Source organism: Aplidium turbinatum, chromosome 12 (assembly GCF_918807975.1).
Source record: "Aplidium turbinatum chromosome 12, kaAplTurb1.1, whole genome shotgun sequence".
NCBI lineage: Eukaryota > Metazoa > Chordata > Ascidiacea > Aplousobranchia > Polyclinidae > Aplidium > Aplidium turbinatum.
This window is the reverse complement of record NC_137483.1, coordinates 273547-295994: the sequence shown is the minus strand read 5'-3', so window position 1 is coordinate 295994 and position 22448 is coordinate 273547. Positions and strand designations below refer to the sequence as shown.

General features: G+C 40.7%; 1 protein-coding gene across 1 annotated transcript; it reads right to left on the bottom strand.

The window, feature by feature from the left end:
• Positions 1–8002: 8002 nt before the first annotated feature.
• Positions 8003–21952, bottom strand: LOC145780849 (protein Flattop-like). The gene is made up of 6 exons (XM_082592497.1): positions 21791–21952; positions 19338–19506; positions 15388–15536; positions 14932–15050; positions 14533–14702; positions 8003–8356 (listed from the first exon to the last, which is right to left on the bottom strand). The coding sequence occupies exons 1-6, from the start codon at positions 21815–21817 to the stop codon at positions 8301–8303; spliced, it is 690 nt and encodes a 229-aa protein (XP_082448623.1). The 5' UTR covers positions 21818–21952; the 3' UTR covers positions 8003–8300.
• Between the last annotated feature and the right edge of the window lie 496 nt (positions 21953–22448).

Here is a 22448-nt window from a genome sequence, read left to right as displayed (position 1 = left end):
GGCTACGCCACCAGCTCTACGCATCAATTACAGTACGGTACAACAAAATTAGGGCAGTGCGTAAGGACAATCGGCTCATAAACTACATTCCTTATGACAAAGACCTGGCTCAACCGTGAACATTGCAAGTGGCTCAATTGGTAACATCGCCGCCATTTTCAAAGTTTATGAAAAATTGCCAATAACCAACCGGCTAATCACAACTTACCTATCCCAGACTTTCGATTAAGACAACGATGAAACATCGTAGGAAAAAATAACACATTTCTTATTTCTCTCAAAACTACTTTTACTATGCCATTTTACATTTAACTGCTTCACAATTTTTCTGCTTGTAGAAAATCCCTAAAACTACATGTGCTGATGGACTTCACGTTTTTCCATATTTTCGTTACCGGTATTAAACGATTGACTAATCATGCACGACGTTGCGATAAAACCGGATGGATCAACCGTTGAGCCGTACCCGGCTCAACTAACCAAACCTTCCCCCTTCGAAAAAACAACACAAATATTAACAGAAAATCAAGAAAATTCGGCCACAAGTCGAATTACAGTCTCATATCAATCAAGTGTCTGATCGCATGTTTTCACTCAGAATCTGTGCCACAGTTATGGCATACATAGTCTGGGAGGTCTTGTGTGCAATCTTGGTGTGCCCATTGACGGCATCCTTTACACCTTACCCACTCTTCACCAGGACGGCTGTTCTTATACGGCTAAGGTTGCCAGATTTTCTTTCTCAAAATAGTGAACATTTTGAAAGCGCGCGTACTGCACCCTCAAAGTTCGCAAACACATGCCAAAATACGCGCAACCGCACCCTCCCTAACGCAGGCCACGCGCCTAAATGTGTGTAACCACGCCCAAATATGCAAGGAATTATTGCATATTTGGCTATGCAAAAATTGTTGCAATGCTATGTGTGATATTGTCTGACACAACAATTTGGTTCATAAGATAAAATTAATAAAATCTTCTTTTCTTGATCGTTTTTAGCTAGTATAGTGCTCAACTGATCACAGTTTGAATCCAGGTATTGGGCTAGCTAGTATCTTGCAGTGTACACAGGCAGTGGCGTAGCCAGAAAATAAATTGTGGGGAGAGGAAAATATTTGATGAATTGAAGAGAACGACAAAGTGTTTGATTTAAGACATCGTCACCTGATGTGCAGTGGCGTACCTGGTGGGTTGAGCAAGGGAAGTAATAAAAGTGGTGGGGGTTGGAGCGTGCCGAAGACACACGTATTGTAAGGGGGTCCGTGGGCATGCTCTCCGGAAAATTTTTGAAAAATTACACTCAAATATTGGATTATAGCGCTTTCTGGAAACACTTTTAGGGTAATATTTGTATGAACTTTATTAGCAGATAAACAGCTAAACTTATTAAGGTAGCTCTTACACACGAACGGGCAAAAACTGCAGCTAAAATTAGAGAACACTAAAAACTCAGCTACACAAAAACCCAACAGAGTAGCCTAAGCAATTCTGAAATTGCAGATTAGTTAAAAGAAGCATAAATCGCGTAAACTTTGCGCGATTTACGATTTGCAAAACTTATTGGTGTCTTCCTGTGTGTCTAAAACAAGTCCTGGGGGGTGTTAATAGCCAGATGTTTTGGAAAACGATATAAGTTTATGTAGATTTTATTATATTATCAACAAAAGGCTCAACTTTGGAATCCAAACTTTGAACATTTGGGGGGCATGGCCCCTTTCGCCTCCCCTGGCTATGCCAAAGGACACAGCACATACCTGATGCTACATGATACTGATGCTAAAATGGCAAGAAAAGAGACCCACAAGTAGAAGCGCTAATTGGAACACTCCTACTTGCTTAGGGGAAGGCGGGGCAAGTTGTGCAACGGGGCAAGTTGTGCAAGTCCCACTTTGAAAGGAAATAAAGAGCGTAATGAATCCTTAACGCCATTATTATATTTTACCTATAATGCCTTTGAAGCACGTGAATCGCAGTTATCAGTTTTTTGGGCAGGTTAGGCTTGATCAACGATATAAGGTGTTTAGGTCTTAGGATCTAAATTCGGATGCAAACAAAATTTTGATTTTTTGGATGCACAATAGAACTAGTCAAACTTTAGCAGTAGGGGTCAGTAGACATATGATGTAATTGTATTTTCGCAAGTAAAAATTTGTTCGTACATTTGTTAGTTTTCTTGAAATTTTTTGTTCTTTAAGAAAAGTGTAAATGGGGGCAAGTTGTGCAACTGTTCCTGTAAACCGCCTTTGTTAATTTACAAATGTTGTAGCCTATTAGCCATTTTTACGTAGGCCTAGTTTCAAAGTCTGGAGATAGTGAATGAATGTAAAAATAGCTGATTTGCTAAATTGTCTGTACTTTTGCTGGCCGTAATATGTTGCTCAACTTGCCCCTAGTGTTGCTCAACTTACCCAATGATGCTACACAGCTTGCCCCTGATTGATTGAGTACGGTAGCCGGCCTACATACTACATAGTCAATAAACTAACAGTTAAATGGCCAAACTTCTAGGCTGTTAGTTGTTCGGGCTAGTGGCTTTCAGTTTGTCAGCTACCTAGGCTGTACACTCCACTGTTGACATCGTGCTGGCCAAGCCTGGCTTTGGCGAAATTACACTGGAGTAGCGTAGTATGTTTTTTTCCCCAAAGCACCAGACTCATGAGCTTTTAGGCTCTATAAGCAGCAGAAGTGTATGGTTACTCGTTAATCCATGGCTATTGGCTAAAATATATTGACAGAATTGTTAAGATTAGCAGAATAGTGAACATGTTCACTATCACTATTAGCAAAATAATTTACAGTGAACATTTTCTTAAAATAGTGAACATCTGGCAACCTTATATACGGCTCGCTGCACACTAGGCAGAACCACATTTCTTCACGTTTGGTTATTTCCTTTGTTAGATTTCCCAGCCTTCTTTTCGATGGTTTTGTTGGTTTTCTTTTTCTTCCTTTTAGCTCTTCAAGTTCTTCTTTTTCCTGCATTTTGCCTTGTTGGAGCTTTTGGCATAGGCATTACCCTTAAGGGAGAAAAGTCCTCAGTCTCCAGAGAACTCCCGGCCACTATCTGTCTTTCTCTTAGTCTATGGGTTCTCATAATTATTTCAACTAAAACAACCTAAATGTAAATTTAAGTTAAGAAAAACAATTAATATTATGCAAAGAAATTTATTCTCACACGAGTCAGTTCAATCATATAGCCTACTGTATTGCTAAAAATCTATTCTATTTCTAAAATTAAATTAAATTATTTATTAAACTAAATTATTTAAAATTAAATTAAATTTAAAATTAAATTATTTATTCTAAAATTCTATTTGAATAAGCTTAGCTTAACTGAAGATGATTTAGCTTCTAGCTGATCGAAATCGATTTTTAGCAATATATGATTGAACTGACTCGTGTGAGAATAAATTTCTTTGCATTACAAGACATGTAACCGAGTCATTCATATCAAGCATTGTTGTGGGTTTGACACCTGTCAGAAGATACTTCATTTTCTTGGCAATTAATATTAATAACACAAAAATGGTTTAGCAAATTTGACGGGGCAAGTTTAAACACCACGTTTAAACTTGCTCCCACAGCATCCAGTGGACATTTATTTAAATTTCACTACCAAGCTAACTGGCTATCAGTTCAAGTGACAGGCTATCTGAAAGTCAGTGAGTAGGTATTTTAAAACTGCAAAGAAACTTTAAATAACTTTACTGCAGACTGCGTTACAACACTACAAGCTAAAAATAAAAAGTTAACTTTTACCCCCCCAAAACAGTCTTTACTTTTTGGAAAGTTGCATGATCAATCTATTTCGACTAAAATCGTTGCTGGTACTCGGTAACTATGCAAGCATAGATGGCGCAACAGAGCTTCGATATATTTACTTTCGGAGAGGAGCTATTAGCAGTGTTTAAACTTGCCCCTGTTTAAACTAGCCCCACTCTCCCCTACCGCGCGGTAGGCTAACCAGTAATAGCTACACTTACAGAAATATGCAAATGAGACAAATTTCGTGGTAAAAAATTCGCCACCCGCCCACAGTTGGTTGATTTCAAATCTTTATCCTCGGACTGACTAAGCATTGATAGGGGATTCCTGGTAGCTTCGCATACTTGTAGAGTAGGCATTTAAGGCAAGTATCGAGATTGACGCTGAATGGAGTGCAGTCCTTAGAATGCGTTGCTCAAGCGCACATCCCGAGAGTCAAACCAGCGCCGCTTGATCTTGAAGCTTCTTCGTTCACGAAGTCACGCGCTAGCCAGCTGAGCTATCGGGGCAGATTAGTTCGAAACAGTTTGGAGACAGAATCCAAGTTCAAGGTAGGCTACTTCTGTGGTGGTTTGTAGGTTGTTGTTGTCGTATCCAGGCTTACAGCCGGTGGTTGCAGATTTAAATTAAGTGGACGGGAAGGCAGTCTTCATGTCCACCTTCAGGCATGCCTTAAAGTGTCCTGACACAGCCACATGCTCTTGAGCGGTGTCAAACCGGCGCCCTTTCGATTGCCGTTCCAGTGTTCTCACCACTCGGCCATGCAGCCGGTGTGTAGGTCAGGAAGGGTTTCGAACCAGAACTTTTCTTGTCGGAAACATCTTGCGACAATTCTTCAGGCTAAACAAAACCTTGATGGTATTTTTTAATTAATATGCAGTTTGTTTGAAGCCACCACAAATGGGAAAATTAACTTGTAAATTGTAGGTACCGGTAGTTAGACACAAAGTGAAGAGCATTCAAACTAAAGGAGACAAATTTTTCAAGAACAAATTTTGTCTTTCCGCTTTCTGTTGCAACATGGGCAAGGGAGCTGAAGGATGGCTAGGCAAATTCAATTTTAAAACCTAATTGATAAAATGAAAGTATCTGAGCTATACTACGTCAAAAGCCTCCCTGAGGTTCTTGCATGGCACATTTTGCGTTGGTGTCGTCATGTTGAATGTATAAAAGATTACAAGGCTTCAGTGATAGGGAAAAGATTTCTGTCCACGAAAAGACGTGAGACCGAAAAGCAGATGGCTAGAGAAAACAGGAACTACCGAGAAGCGTGATGAGAAACGATTGATGGATGCGGCGTCTTCTACTAAAAGTTCAAAAGTACATGCCGTCGTGACGTCATATACAAAAAGTGCGTCAGTTCACCCAAGGGACAGTGGAATACCGGGACGACTCACTTTACTGATTTTTCTTAAGTGGACAGCTGGAGGGTTACTTAGAAGTTCAAAAATTAGTAGAACTGCGCAACGTTTTCTTTGCTTTTAGATAAATTCATTCTCATCAAATTAATTGCTATAGGCTATTTGGTTAAAATTTTGGGTGCTAGAAAATCTGCAAAACCTTACTGCAGCAGTGCGAGGCTACCTACCGTTACCGGTGTTGCGTGAAGTTAACCACTGTATTACCATGACTTGAATACCTAAGTTATTAAATAAACATGATATCACATATGTCCTACATTTATTTTGGCGATACACACATGGGCAGGTCATATAAACTGCACCTGAGTATGCGACATATGGCGGTAGACCTCAAGCTGTATTTGCATCAAATTTTGTCATAACATTATGACCCTCCAGTTGTCCACCTTACTTTTGAGTGAGCAATCCCCTACTTTTACCATCCCTAGTTCACCCGCCAAGGTGTGACGTTCACAGCCAGGTGCCCAAAAATAAACAAAATCATTGATTTGCTTATTTACATAGTTCTGTCGTTTTGATTTGGGCAACAACAAAATATGAAATTATCAGATTAGTTTATCAAACTACCCAAATTAGTATGATGAAGTTGTCTCACCCTCAAAATTCGCATAAGTGAGGCCGTCAATTTCTGAGCTGACGCAGTCAGTTTATTTCATTGACGCGTACAATACTACAGGAGCCAAATGCTACTGTGGAATAGAATGTCAAAGCTCTCCTCACTTGCAAAATTAATGTTGATTTGACATGTAAGGCATCTGCAGCTAATAAGGCCCGGCCAGTAATAAGGCCCACCCCCTGGATTTCCGTTGTTACAAATCTTTTAAACAAAATTGGAAGCTCTGATTGCTGCTATGGTGAATTGAGAGTAACTGGTAAAGTTTCACAGCCTAAAGTTGAGAACTTTTTGAGTTACGGAAAGTTGAAGTTTGGGGGGACTGAAATTGAGTGGTTTTATTAATTTTCACATATTTTAGACTGTTCTGCAGTTAACAAACCGCTTTGACTTCCGTTTTTTTGCATTTTATGTGAAAGATATGTGCATGCTGATGCAGTAAAACCAATAAATTTGAACTTTTTTTTCTAATTAAAGCAAGACTGATAATGATGATCAGACTAGGCTAATTTTGGTAGTGAGGCCCATGGGCCCCTGGGGTAACGTTGTGCACCCCTGGTTAAGAAAGTGAGGGTTAAAGACTTGAGTGACCTAAACAATTCTTGTTCCACCATTAATCCAATTTGTTATTGCAATGGAAATGTCATAATTTCAGAATCAAAATACTTTATCATCCCTACCATATCTAAAAACACCATGTCGCGTTTTAAAAAATGGAGCATGGGGCGGGGGAAGGAATAGTTGTCTCTGTGTATTTAATTATTAGTTATGTGCCTGTGTTGTCGATTAGAATTTGTTTTGTGGTTTTGTTATAGTGAAAATACACCTTTGCCATCACTTTTGGTGCTAATTCAAACCGGGCCTTCTTCACAACACGTGCATCTAATAAGGCCCGCTTGAGATTTTTTTTATTTTTTTAATATTTTACAACCCCTTTCACTTAGAAACTTGTTTCATAGATATGTTGTTTAGATAGACCCAAAGTATCCTCATTCCAAGTTTCGTTCAAAATTATGCAGTATTTAGAAAAATATTGAGGTTTGAAAATTAGCGGGCCTTATTAGCTGCAGGTGCCTTAGTGAATTTTATGAAAAGATAAAATCGAACAATGCCTACTTTTGAAAAAGGTGCTTAGCAGAGAAAAAATATCATTAGGCCTGATTCATTTGCTCATAAATTTTTTTTTTTTCGTTGGTGAAATAAGCCTACATATATTCGTAATTTGCCCATATTAATTAATTAGTTGTCGGCAGCCGTGGCCGAGTGGTTAGCGCGTTGGGCTCGCAGTCGAGAGCCTGCATGTTCGACTCCAGCCACCCGCACTTGCTGTTGTTTCTCTGGGCAAGAAACTTTACGATAAGTGCCTCTACCTAGTGATCGATTTCGAGTAATGGGTAGTACCAAATTTAAGTCATAAGTACAGTAGACAATCGGAAACAGACATTGCAGTCGGCTGCAGCGTGGGTCAGGTGTATGTCGGAAGGCGTACACCGATGCGTAGCGCTCAAGTCCGCTTTCCCGCAATGCAGGATAAAGATAAACAAACAAACAAATAGTTGTAATTAGTATTAAATTCTTTTGTATTAGGCCTACATTAAGTTCATTTGCACTTTTCAATTTGCGTCCCAGATTTGCATTTCTAAAAAATGGCAAGCCTATACATAGCCTACGTCAACAATGACAGGTCACGGGGTGAACAAACACGTATTCACAATCTATGTCATTAGGCGTTACCAGCATCAACTGTTGAGGCTGAGAGGTCTTTTTAGTGCAAGAAATGCGTCAAAATACTGCTGAGCGATGCTTTCTGACTTGCTCCCAGACTCGTATGTGCTTCAATGCCATCGTGAACGATCAATAAGAAGATAAATCGAGTTGTTAGGCTACTGGCCTAGTTGGCGGAAGCAATGAATGGAATTTTGATTGTGGTGATATTTGCTAATAATCTAGTCTCCGAAATATTTATAATGTTTTAGTTAAAAAAAGATTGGAAAAGGAAATTATATATGGATAAAATCTAGCTACTGATCTATTAAATGATTTTGCATATTCAGCATTTTCGTTAAAATAGGCAAAATATTTAGTGAAAACTTCCCTCAATATTTTGGGCTGGCTGCGCCACTGGTGACAAGTGTTACTAGAATGACGTCATAAGCAACACGCTTATGTTTCCTCGTATCCTGCAAGTGCGATGGGACATCGGTGAGCTGGTGCCTTTGTACTTGGTAAAAATAAGGTAGCCACTTTTACCAGGGCAATCCCCGTGACAGAAACTACAACAAGCGTTGAACGATAGACGCAATAATAACGTAGTAACATGGTGACGTGATTAAATGACGCAACAATGAATTGACGTATTCAATGGAAAGTAGTTTTAAAGTAAGTCGCGCCTCGGAACTACACAAAGATTATATTCAGCTACAAGCATTGCAAGCGGAGATTACGCTGATTTAACGATTTTCTTCGTTGAATCGACGTAAATTTAAAAATCATTGAGATATTCAGCAGCATTCCACTGAGAGACGCTCTGGAGTAGTGGTCCGGCTTTCCGGTAAACCTGCAATGACGTCATCAGGTCAATATTACGTCACTAGCTCCCTTGCTGCAACAGCAAGTTGTCATTTTGACGTCATACCATCCGTCCACCTTAAAGCAAATCTTCATGATGATGAACAAACAACGATGACGGTAACCACCCGTTACAACTGACGCAGACAAATGTGACTTTACGCATCACTGAACACGAAACGGGAATCTTCATCCTCGGACTGAGAAAGGTTCATCCTTTGTTGAGAAGGAGCGATCTTTCTGGCATCAGCACTACCTGAATACTCATTACTCATTTTCTTTTCACAAAGGTAAGGATTCAATTGACAGACAAAAGCAGCGGTTGAGAACTATGTGGCATGAGTTAGTGGTACGATACTGATGAGCCCAGCCTCAGGGGCGAAACACGTGTCTATCGCTGTAAATTCTTGCTACACTCGACTGCCGAAAAACACATGAGAAAGCTTCATCGGTCATGATTAGAGCATAAGTGCCAACATCTAGTCCAGGGGTGTCCAACCTTTTTCACCAAAGGGCCACATGCGGTTTACGAACGATTGCGCAGGCCACTTGAGTGTTTATTGCTAATTTGTAATCTTAGAAATGGCTTTCTTATAATTTCTAATTAAAACCTTCACACCAAAATTCTAATCTTAGAGGTGTGTATTACCCTCTTTTACAATTATAAGAACAATAGACAAACCAAGATATAGTAAAGTCAACAAAGTTTTTATCACACGTCGACATTTCAATGTGAAGTTTGACACTGTTTTTCTCTGACAAGTTTGGGCATGTTCGGTGAGATGGATGATGTAGCAATGCAAAGCGAGTTTTCCATATGGCTGTCAGAAATTAGTGTTCTCACAGTGGATTTGACATGGTTCATCCGCGAAAAAACTTGCTCGCACAAGAGCTGCCGTTTAATGAGGTTACAAAAACTGCTAATCTGTGAATCCTCTGATATTTTTCATATGACTGCAGACCGCAGGGTGCGGAAGATATTTCACTGCTAAATGCGTTTTGCGCTAGTCTCTATCCCATGTACCTCAATGAAGCAGCTGTTACGGCCAATCTCTGTACAAATCAAACGTCACATAAAACCGTTGTCTACTGAACCTGACGTCTTACGTCATGGACTTGCTAGAAATAAGCAAAGATTGCATCACCTTTGTCACACCTATTGAAACATTACATCATCGTTAAATCTTGAATTACGAGATATGGTGTAAGCCAAATTGAACAGGTGCTTGAAGAGCTTCATAATGCTTATCATTATTACGTCACAGAAAATGGTTACGTGCGTTTGGAATATTGCAATCTATTCTCGTCATTTTAAAATTGTTGCTTGAAGAGTTGGTCGCATATTAAAACGGTTTTGCTTGTGCTTATACCAACTAGACGAAATTTCCGTCTTTTATCTCAGTAATTAGTATTGTAGTGACAAGTTTTAGTGGCGTACGGTGTTTTTCCATTCTTCGACAACCTTGGGGCTATTTTTACTGAAATACAATTCTTGAATAGACGTTTTCAGAAGAGTGTTTCTTTCGGTCATTGCATACAGACGAACGGATCCGGGAATCTTATGTTACAATTTTCCCACGAAGAGATTATGGTTTACCGTTGTGACCAGCAGCAAAGCAAGAAATATTACTAACTGACTGACACTAGTCTCTTGAAGCACGAGTACGATTGTGTGGAAAGGATGTGGACGTGACAATGTGCATTGTGATGCAATAAAATAACTTGAACAGTTGTGCACCCCTGGACTAGGGACTATCGAGTAATAGACAAAGAAAGCAAACAATAAATGCCAATTTCTCGGAATGTAAGTTTGCCATAAATTACGTAGGCGATTAAGTTGATAATATAAGTCGTTTCGAAAAGTACCGCGTGGGCCACATTTGGTTTCGGCCACATTTGGGTAGGACACGCCTGATCTAGTCCAATACTTTCCACCAAACATGAAACTGTTACTATAACGTCTTTTGTTTAGTCATGTCCTTATATGGTCAATGAGAAAGTTTCGTTGGAAGTTTAATCCTAACAGTTCCGCATACTTGTAGACTTTACAAGTATGTAGAGGCTTTAAACCATTTTCAATTGTAGGCGACTATTACTTTTCAGCTATTCTTACGAAGGGGTGCGAATACTGGTTGGTCATTTCAATGTGGCGCCAACAACGAAGTGGAACTGCTGACGTAGAGGTTCAAACCACAAACGTAGGCTCGGCCACCGAGGTTGACAAAGTGAAGTTTCTACTTGTTTGTAGAGGTTCAAACTACAAACGTAGGCTCGGCCACCGAGGTTGACAAAGTGAAGTTTCTACTTGTTTGTAGAGGTTCAAACCACAAACGTAGGCTCGGCCACCGAGGTTGACGAAGTGAAGTTTCTACTTGTTTGTAGAGGTTCAAACCACAAACGTAGGCTCGGCCACCGAGGTTGACAAAGTGAAGTTTCTACTTGTTTGTAGAGGTTCAAACCACAAACGTAGGCTCAGCCACCGAGGTTGACGGAGTGAAGTTTCTACTTGTTTGTAGAGGTTCAAACTACAAACGTAGGCTCGGCCACCGAGGTTGACGGAGTGAAGTTTCTACTTGTTTGTAGAGGTTCAAACTACAAACGTAGGCTCGGCCACCGAGGTTGACGGAGTGAAGTTTCTACTTGTTTGTAGAGGTTCAAACCACAAACGTAGGCTCGGCCACCGAGGTTGACGGAGAGAAGTTTCTACTTGTTTGTAGAGGTTCAAACTACAAACGTAGGCTCGGCCACCGAGGTTGACGGAGTAAAGTTTCTACTTGTTTGTAGAGGTTCAAACCACAAACGTAGGCTCGGCCACCGAGGTTGACGGAGTGAAGTTTCTACTTGTTTGTAGAGGTTCAAACTACAAACGTAGGCTCGGCCACCGAGGTTGACAAAGTGAAGTTTCTACTTGTTTGTAGAGGTTCAAACTACAAACGTAGGCTCGGCCACCGAGGTTGACAAAGTGAAGTTTCTACTTGTTTGTAGAGGTTCAAACCACAAACGTAGGCTCGGCCACCGAGGTTGACGGAGTGAAGTTTCTACTTGTTTGTAGAGGTTCAAACTACAAACGTAGGCTCGGCCACCGAGGTTGACAAAGTGAAGTTTCTACTTGTTTGTAGAGGTTCAAACCACAAACGTAGGCTCGGCCACCGAGGTTGACAAAGTGAAGTTTCTACTTGTTTGTAGAGGTTCAAACTACAAACGTAGGCTCGGCCACCGAGGTTGACAAAGTGAAGTTTCTACTTGTTTGTAGAGGTTCAAACCACAAACGTAGGCTCGGCCACCGAGGTTGACAAAGTGAAGTTTCTACTTGTTTGTAGAGGTTCAAACCACAAACGTAGGCTCGGCCACCGAGGTTGACAAAGTGAAGTTTCTACTTGTTTGTAGAGGTTCAAACTACAAACGTAGGCTCGGCCACCGAGGTTGACAAAGTGAAGTTTCTACTTGTTTGTAGAGGTTCAAACCACAAACGTAGGCTCAGCCACCGAGGTTGACAAAGTGAAGTTTCTACTTGTTTGTAGAGGTTCAAACCACAAACGTAGGCTCGGCCACCGAGGTTGACAAAGTGAAGTTTCTACTTGTTTGTAGAGGTTCAAACTACAAACGTAGGCTCGGCCACCGAGGTTGACAAAGTGAAGTTTCTACTTGTTTGTAGAGGTTCAAACCACAAACGTAGGCTCGGCCACCGAGGTTGACAAAGTGAAGTTTCTACTTGTTTGTAGAGGTTCAAACCACAAACGTAGGCTCGGCCACCGAGGTTGACAAAGTGAAGTTTCTACTTGTTTGTAGAGGTTCAAACTACAAACGTAGGCTCGGCCACCGAGGTTGACAAAGTGAAGTTTCTACTTGTTTGTAGAGGTTCAAACCACAAACGTAGGCTCAGCCACCGAGGTTGACAAAGTGAAGTTTCTACTTGTTTGTAGAGGTTCAAACCACAAACGTAGGCTCGGCCACCGAGGTTGACAAAGTGAAGTTTCTACTTGTTTGTAGAGGTTCAAACTACAAACGTAGGCTCGGCCACCGAGGTTGACAAAGTGAAGTTTCTACTTGTTTGTAGAGGTTCAAACCACAAACGTAGGCTCAGCCACCGAGGTTGACAAAGTGAAGTTTCTACTTGTTTGTAGAGGTTCAAACCACAAACGTAGGCTCGGCCACCGAGGTTGACAAAGTGAAGTTTCTACTTGTTTGTAGAGGTTCAAACCACAAACGTAGGCTCAGCCACCGAGGTTGACAAAGTGAAGTTTCTACTTGTTTGTAGAGGTTCAAACTACAAACGTAGGCTCGGCCACCGAGGTTGACAAAGTGAAGTTTCTACTTGTTTGTAGAGGTTCAAACCACAAACGTAGGCTCGGCCACCGAGGTTAGTGAAGTTTCTACTTGTTTGTAGAGGTTCATACCACAAACGTAGGCTCGGCCACCGAGGTTGACGGAGAGAAGTTTCTACTTGTTTGTAGAGGTTCAAACCACAAACGTAGGCTCGGCCACCGAGGTTGACGGAGTGAAGTTTCTACTTGTTTGTAGAGGTTCAAACTACAAACGTAGGCTCGGCCACCGAGGTTGACAAAGTGAAGTTTCTACTTGTTTGTAGAGGTTCAAACCACAAACGTAGGCTCAGCCACCGAGGTTGACAAAGTGAAGTTTCTACTTGTTTGTAGAGGTTCAAACTACAAACGTAGGCTCGGCCACCGAGGTTGACGGAGTGAAGTTTCTACTTGTTTGTAGAGGTTCAAACCACAAACGTAGGCTCAGCCACCGAGGTTGACAAAGTGAAGTTTCTACTTGTTTGTAGAGGTTCAAACTACAAACGTAGGCTCGGCCACCGAGGTTGACGGAGTGAAGTTTCTACTTGTTTGTAGAGGTTCAAACCACAAACGTAGGCTCGGCCACCGAGGTTGACGGAGTGAAGTTTCTACTTGTTTGTAGAGGTTCAAACCACAAACGTAGGCTCAGCCACCGAGGTTGACAAAGTGAAGTTTCTACTTGTTTGTAGAGGTTCAAACTACAAACGTAGGCTCGGCCACCGAGGTTGACAAAGTGAAGTTTCTACTTGTTTGTAGAGGTTCAAACTACAAACGTAGGCTCGGCCACCGAGGTTGACGGAGTGAAGTTTCTACTTGTTTGTAGAGGTTCAAACCACAAACGTAGGCTCGGCCACCGAGGTTGACGGAGTGAAGTTTCTACTTGTTTGTAGAGGTTCAAACCACAAACGTAGGCTCGGCCACCGAGGTTGACGGAGTGAAGTTTCTACTTGTTTGTAGAGGTTCAAACCACAAACGTAGGCTCAGCCACCGAGGTTGACAAAGTGAAGTTTCTACTTGTTTGTAGAGGTTCAAACTACAAACGTAGGCTCGGCCACCGAGGTTGACGGAGTGAAGTTTCTACTTGTTTGTAGAGGTTCAAACTACAAACGTAGGCTCGGCCACCGAGGTTGACAAAGTGAAGTTTCTACTTGTTTGTAGAGGTTCAAACCACAAACGTAGGCTCAGCCACCGAGGTTGACAAAGTGAAGTTTCTACTTGTTTGTAGAGGTTCAAACTACAAACGTAGGCTCGGCCACCGAGGTTGACGGAGTGAAGTTTCTACTTGTTTGTAGAGGTTCAAACCACAAACGTAGGCTCAGCCACCGAGGTTGACAAAGTGAAGTTTCTACTTGTTTGTAGAGGTTCAAACTACAAACGTAGGCTCGGCCACCGAGGTTGACGGAGTGAAGTTTCTACTTGTTTGTAGAGGTTCAAACCACAAACGTAGGCTCGGCCACCGAGGTTGACGGAGTGAAGTTTCTACTTGTTTGTAGAGGTTCAAACTACAAACGTAGGCTCGGCCACCGAGGTTGACGGAGTGAAGTTTCTACTTGTTTGTAGAGGTTCAAACCACAAACGTAGGCTCGGCCACCGAGGTTGACGGAGTGAAGTTTCTACTTGTTTGTAGAGGTTCAAACCACAAACGTAGGCTCAGCCACCGAGGTTGACGGAGTGAAGTTTCTACTTGTTTGTAGAGGTTCAAACCACAAACGTAGGCTCAGCCACCGAGGTTGACGGAGTGAAGTTTCTAATTGTTTGTAAATTATTTCATCCACAAGGTGCCGCTGAATGGAAAGCTGAGGTTGAAGTGCGCCACCAAGTGCTAAACCAACGTCGCATAGCAACCGATACCATGGTTACTCACCAGAATCAGGGGTGGCCGGGAGTGAGTGTACGGGGGAGCAGGACTTCTCCATCATCCGCACCGGGGTACCAGTCTGCAATCCCCTTGGTGTTGATCTTTCTGATCTCCTAGAAACGGGGGATGTCCCCATTGATAGTGCTGAACCCTCACGTAAGGTGTTCGGCATTTCCCTGAGGAAAGATTAACAGTGCAAGTTTTCTAAACACACACTTTAATTTAACGTTTACACCAAGCAATTTAATTGAATTAGAAGAAAGATTAGTATTGTTCAGAGAAAGGGTGATGCCATTAGACTTTGAAATAGGCCTACACCGTTTTGGAGAAAATACAATGAGCTCACACTTTTCTCGATTCAATTTTAACACATTACGACTCATCCAATTTGAAACATTTTCGTACCTCGGTGGGGGAGTCTTGACTGCACCTGATGGTTCAGGCGCGTCATCTTGAGGGGTCCTTGTTGACTGTGGGGGGGAAGGGGTTTTCGGCCGATCAACAGGAGATTTTGTTTTCTTTTGCTGAAGCAGAAACATCAATCACTAACTGTCACGTGATTCAAAGTGGCACGCAATTGGCTTCTTTCTCCTGAGCTGAGACCCGGATGGACATAACTAAGCTGCTTTGAACGAACAAACATAAGACGAGCTTCCAATCCACCTGAACCACCGCACGCTGCGTCTTATTAGTTTTGTTAATTAGATTTTGGAAATTGTAATGCTTGACAAGGGTTAGATATATAGCTGAAAACGTTAGCAGCGTTCTACAAGATTTTGTGTCACGATAAAAGTCTCACTGTTGCTTGTGATACTATTCATTCCGCATTTCACAGGCATCTTGATAATAACAGCCACAAACCTTCCCGAACGTGAATGGCTTGTACCCATTGACCGCCTCGTTTAGAATTGACTTGTCCTTGAACGCCCTCAAGTTATCTGCAGCCCGGGCAGACCTTGTCGTGTATGAGGGGCGAACAGGGGGGATGTTTCGAGGCATATCCCACGTACCTGAAAAACACCTTTGTTTGATGCCATTACAAAAGTTATAAAACATTGAAACATTTCTCCAGGTAACATTTACTCGGTCTGCGACAGTTATTTTCAGAGACGACCGATTCGGTGCAGACGTTCTTGAAAATCTTGCGACGGCTTCTTTATTTAGAGAATTTGTAGGGATCATTTAGGTAGGCCGTGTTTGTGTTTACCTTCCCATACCCATGCAAGCGAAACGGTTATGTTGCAATTGTTTTACAGTGAGGTAGATGTAAGCTAGCTGAATATTGAAAAGTGATCTTGAGGTAATATCTTGCAATTATAGGTTCAGTAATTAATGAGCCATAATTAATTTTGGCCATGTCACGAGGAAAGAACAATTATGACACACTGCTTTTTGTGGAAAGATCAAAGGAAAACGAGCTCGTGGAAAACAGCGTCTCACTTTCTTCAATAACCTCAAGGATCATCTTCACGTTCCAACCACAACAGTTTTTAATGCAGTCAAACACCGGGATAACTGGAAGGAACTATACATGAACTAAGCCTGGAACAGGCATGGTACACAAAGAAGAAGAATGATTGAGCAATGAAGTCGCAGATCATGCTGGTAACGTGAAGTAAAGTGGGCAATTCCAACAAAGAAAAATATTCATCTGACATCATTAGGGCAACCAAAAGTCAATAAAGTCAAAATTTTTCTGCATTGTTTAAAGTTTATAAAACGTCCATAAACTAAATTTCAGGCTGACACGAAGAGACGTTTCAAAGTTATTAAGTAAAAAAAAGACAAAATTCATGGTTAGGTCAAAATTTTCTTTTAACGTAGTTTTGCTTCTCTCTATTGATATTTTATAAAGCTACTCAGATACTGATTTTTTTGTTGCAATTTCTGTTGCTTTTCTGGCGTAATAATCCATTTGTTGCAATTTCTGAGGTAATAATCTTGTTTCGCCCACTACTGACGATTGACTATTAGTCAACTACCTGTTGATGAGTTGGTTGCCAGGGTTAAAGCAGTGACCATTAAAAACAGGTCAAAAAAAGATAGTTTTACTTCCATTGGCCAACCTCCACAGCCAAATGTAACTAGATGCGGCACTTGGTTGAAAGCTGCTTTCTATTATTCAAGAAGTCTACCAGTAGTAAGAAGTATTGTGGAAGGCTTCCATGATGGTGGTGTCTTGCTACGGTGTGCTCAAGATGCTGTAAAAGCTCCCAATTTAGCTACTCACCTTGTAGAAATAGAGGAGCAGTACAGTGCACTGATTGATATAATTCAGAAGATGGAAGACAGCCGTTACACCATTCAAGAAGCTCACCAGAAAATGACGTCCCTTGACTTTGGTGTTGATGGCTTCCAAATTGGAAAATATATTCAAGCAAGAATCTCAAGGAATGACATCAAGTGCATTGTGAAAATGGGACGATATGATATTTCACTACATTTATATAGCCTGCTGAGGAACTCCCAAGCAACTTCTGTATCAGTAGAGAGAAGCTTCTCTATTTTAGGAAAAAATTTTGCGAGAGACAGGAACTTCAAAGGCGATATAATGCGAAACATTACTTGTTAAAGTATAATACTACAGAACCCTCAATAATTTCAGGATATTTAAAGACACTCCATATTTATCTTTTGCAGTTCTTCGAGTGACTTTCATTACCTGTTCGTTAGCTGTGGTGTTGTTGAGTCTTCCACATTTTTCTTAAATTTCATTAGAAAAAGAAGATATCCTTACCTAACGGTTTGATTTCTTATGTGCTTTGTATTTCGCATTTGAGTTGCAAATTGGTCAAAATTTGTAAATTATAAAGTCAAAATTTCAAGTTTTTAGGTCAAAAAATTGGTTGCCCTAGACATCATCATATTCAGCCAGTGGTAGCCACTGCTGAGTGAAAGCTCCCATTTTATTGCCAATCCACTCGATCGTGTGTTTTTGTATTCCAGTTAATTTTTCCATATCAGTGGTTCTCAACTGGTCGTCTAACGATCCCAAGGGGTCCGTGAAGCGATTTCAGGGGGTCCGTGAAAGTTTCCGAGTTAGCAGCATGATTGTAGGCTATTAGCCTACAGTGATTATCAGACTGTAAGTCGCAACGCACTGGTGCGTCGTTTGAAATTGCAAAGTACATTGCACAAAGGTTTGTTTTCCTAAATAAAAAAATCATATAAATGAATTAATTTTTTAATAAGGCAATGTTGGCTGTGTTCAACTGAATTCTTTTAAGATAGCAGATTGTTGATCAATGATTAACTTAGAACTGCAAACGTTAATCAGCAGTCTATCACCATTCACAGTTTTGCAACGACTGTCATTATTGTAAGTGTAATGTATTGTCATTATTGTATTGTAATTCTTGAAAGTGTGTCGCTTCGAAACTTATGAAACATTTGATTCCATGTCGGCTACCAAAATTTCAGATATTTTTTAAGGGTCCGCAACCGCTTCGAAGGTACCAACTACCAAAAGGGGTCAGCCAAGACAAACAGGTTGAGAATCACTTCTTCTACATTCTTTGTCAATCTCGTCTCTCCACTTCATTTTGGGCTTTCTTCGTTTGCATTTGTTTTCCCAGGGTGTTTAAGTTGTTAATTTGTTAGTCCATCTGTTGTACTGGTGTCTTGCTAGGCCTCTAGCTTTGCGAAGGCCTTAAAGCTCCCGGCAGTCATAGCCGCTGAAAAGTCGTTAAATGGCCTCTGAAACTACCGCGCCATGAGGCCATGCTTGGTCGCTGGCTTCCACAAGCCAACATTTCTATATTCCGTTGGTATTCGAAAAGTTTTTCTCTTCACTCGCATTCGCAATATTTTTTCACAAACAAGGCGTCGTTGTATGAGCGTCGTTGTCGACCTATAAAAACTCGTAAACTATTTCTACTTAAGAAGCATTTAAATACAACTGCAAATATGTTTCAGGTCCTTGTTTGCGTTAACGCAAAAACTCGATATCAATTAACGGATTTTTAAAAATACGATTTTTCAGCGGATTTTTGTTTAGGCTGCTGGCGCAAGAATTCGGCCGCCGGGAAGAAGTTCTGGTAGCCCATGCTCGCCGGATAAAATAAACAAGCTTAAAGGTCTGTATATGACCTGCCCATGACCATTTTAGTTTTTTGATGGTTATAATTTCCCGTAATTTTGTTTAATTGTGATGGTTATTTTGATGGTAATTTTGATGGTTATAATTTTCCGTAAATTTGTAATTTGGTTATATCAACATCCCGTAATTTTGTTTGATTTCGAATTTATTCCGCATTTTTTGTCTCGCCATGTTAAACCCGTCATAATTCGTTCATGTGCTCTTTGCATTGATCTTAGTTTAAGAAGTTAATTGTTTGTAAGGTTCCAAGTTTCCGCGCCATGTGTAAAAGTTAGCGCGGAAACTTGGAACCTTAAAGTTAATTATGAAGTTCTAAGGAGGCAATTGCCGGATTTGCCAATGCTATGTCACAGTGGCGGTGACTGTGTTGTTATGCTTGTGCTTGTTGTTATGCTAATTGCTATGCTTGTGTCTGTTGTCACTACCTTAATTACGTTGCAAAACGCTAATTAAAAAAATGAGACACTTCACACTTTACTCAAAACTGTTGTTTTTTTACAACTAGGTTTTAAGGTGTAAATGATTTGTTAGAATGTGGACCACTCTCCTGAATAATCCCAGGAATTTTCAAAGTTAACAGATACCACAGTGGGCTTTTGATACTACTGTCTTCATGCAGACAATTATTGTATTTCAATCATGAAACGTTGTTTGACAGCGCCTTTGCAACGAATTAGGGGAACCAAATCGGGCTATTCCGACATTTACTCACCCATAAATGTACCCCACGGGGACTCACTAGACCTTGGTACACCCTTCTTCAAGTGCCCCCGGTCGGTAGCGATTATTTGAGTGAATCCTTCCAAAGCGTCCGGACGCTCCTTGTATGTCCGAGGAACTGTCCATTTCTTCAGCTTCTTGGCTTTAAATGCATCTTCATACTAGAAGTAGAAAAAAGTAGAAGAGAATTCATCACAGGCCAATGACAAGCAAACCTCGGAGTTCAATGATGCAACATAAGCTCGAAACAATTTCAAAATAGCATCACCAGGATAGCACCAGATGTAGCGACACTTTCAATAATGTCATCCATGCTTTCGCCAAGTGGAAGCTACCACCTCTCAAAAATAGTTCAACTTCACTCGAATGGTGCTGCCAGACTGAGATATAATTATAATTCTACTGTCATCGACATGTTCACTTCATGCTTATCAACCCTGGGACTTCATCTTTCAGTTGCGAGCGCAGCACCTCGCTAGCTGTTGAGGTTAATGCAACGCAGTGCCCATTAGCTCAGTGGTTAAGCACCCAACTCAAGATCAAGCGGCGCTGGTTCGGCTCTCGGGCTGTGCACTTGAGCAACGCATTTCAGGACAACTGTCCATTCAGCGGTACCTAGCGGATGGAATAATTTCTCAGCAACAACAAACAGAAACTTCACTCTGTCCATGTCGGTAACCTCGAGCTGGAACATTTAAATATGAATCAACTTAAAATTAATGAAACAAAACATGCAAAAGTACAGTAATGAGGTGGATAGCTTTCGGCATTGAAAGTCATCCTACGAACCATGTCAGGTAAGCATCGCTTGCTATGAGTGTTCCCTCTCACAAATTTTACACGGCGCAAAACAATTATGATTATAAGGCTCCGTTTGCAGAGTGACAAGATTTTAACAAAGTAACAAAGATTTTTTCATGGTTTAACACAGGGGTCACCAAACTTTTTTCTCTGAGGGCCGGATTGCTGCGAGATTAACAGCTGCGGGCCGGATGCAATTTCCGAAAAGATATACAATTATTTAAAATCTCCATTGACTTCAATTGAGCACAATAAATAACAAAGTCAGCGGTGGAAAGTTGTGATGAAAATCGAAAGGTTGGTAGAAAAATATGCTGTGATACACTGCAGGGCATCGTGCTCAGTGGTGCCGAAGTTAGTTGAGGATTGGGGGGGATAAATCAACATTTTGTCAAATTTTATACAATTTTGAACATAAGGGGGGATGTATATTTTTCGTGCACGGACATTTTGCCAAAAGGACATTTTGCCGAAAGACATTTTGCCGAAAGGACATTTTGCCGAAAGACATTTTGCCGATGGACAAATTGCCGAAAGGACTAAAGTTGTGAACGATAGACTAAAAGTCATTGTGGAGAATATCGATACATATAACACAAAAATGAGTTTCGGCAAAATGTCCATTTAGCAAAATGGCTTTCGGCAAAATGTCCTTTCGGCAAAATGTCTTTCGGCAAAATGTCCGGGTACCATATTTTTATACACAATTTTCACAATTCACTTTTACACAATTCAGGCTACTTTCAAACCGTTTGGTCAGTTCAGAGATAACTCTGTCCATGACCTGATTGTAAAGTATTTTAAAATGCAGTTGAGTGTCTGCAGTATCTGCCATCGAGCCTCTACCCAATCTGAACCATTGAGCCTCCATCAAGCACTGCAGCGCATAGAATGATACAAAACACGCATGCAGGTCAACTAGACGAAGTTTTTGATGCGAATATCGTAAAAGTAGAACAGCAGACACTATAGTTACGAGCTGCGATTTAACGCAGGAAATTAATCCATTGCATAGGCTACCAGAGACACAAGGCCTGCACAGGAGAATAATACAATGAGTCCCCTCATAAGCATCACTGCAGTGCCGTGGCCAGTGGCCTGGTCCAACTCGTCCTTAATAGCCTACCTTCAATGATGGTCCTGCATTGTCTAGCGTCAAATCCAAGACAACTTAGAAATGTGATCAAACATCAATAAAATAAAAACAACAGCAATTCGAGATGCTTGCAAACAACCAAATCGAAGTACAACTTCATAGTAAATATTTTTTTCTTAAATATTGGGGGGGATGCTGCCAAAATATTGGGGGGGATAAAGCCCCCCTACTTCGGCACCACTGATCGTGCATTTGAAAAACATTACACTGATGAAACATTAGTGTTTTGAACAACAAAGGTTGAGATGTCATAAGAAGAAACAATATGGAAAAATCATTAGCAGGTTGCGTGTAGCTCAACAGCAACGTCAGTCCTTTACAAAAGTTTGGTAACTTTTTTCCTTATCAGTTGTAGTGCAGCTGTTATTTCTGCAGCACGTGGCGGGCCGGATGAAATTAGTTTGCGGGCCGGTTCTGGCCCGTGGGCCGTAGTTTGGTGACCCCTGGTCTAACAGAACTGATTGTTATGAAGTTTCATCACAAACCACCTGGTTAGCGGAGAAATGTGACGACATAATGCTTTTGATTCTTCTCCAAGTTCAACGAATTAAATCTGCACCAAACGGTCCCAACCAACAAAAATTAAACAGACACTTTTCACAAAATTAAGTTTTAAACAGGTTTTATTTTGTCTAAAATTGTAAAATAAAAAATAATTTGTTATAAATGTCACTTAAATGAAGTTACAATGATTCTTATAATCGCTGAATCAAGGTATTCTTTCCCGGATGTTGTTTGAAATTTTACAAAATATTTTGTGTTCAGCAGTTGGAACTATGGTCTCTTATGTGCACCAAAGTGGCCTGTCTTAACTAAACAACTCATCTACTAGCCAAACAACTTTTAGGTTTTTGGAGTTTAATGATTAAGTTATCTTAAACATGTTTATTTTTTTTTGTGTATATATATTATATTTTTTATTAATTTTTTTTCTATATTTAAATGACAAACACAAAAAGTTGGTTGAGATTGGCTGTTCAGTTCCATAAATGTCAGTTGAAGTCACTGTCAATTATTTGTTCTTAATTTCTTGAGAAAGGCATCATGGAAACAAAACTTAACATTCGACTATTTTTCTGCATTAAGTGTTTGAATCAAAATAACAGTTACATTGTAAAACTGCTAAAACATGTAAAATATATTATA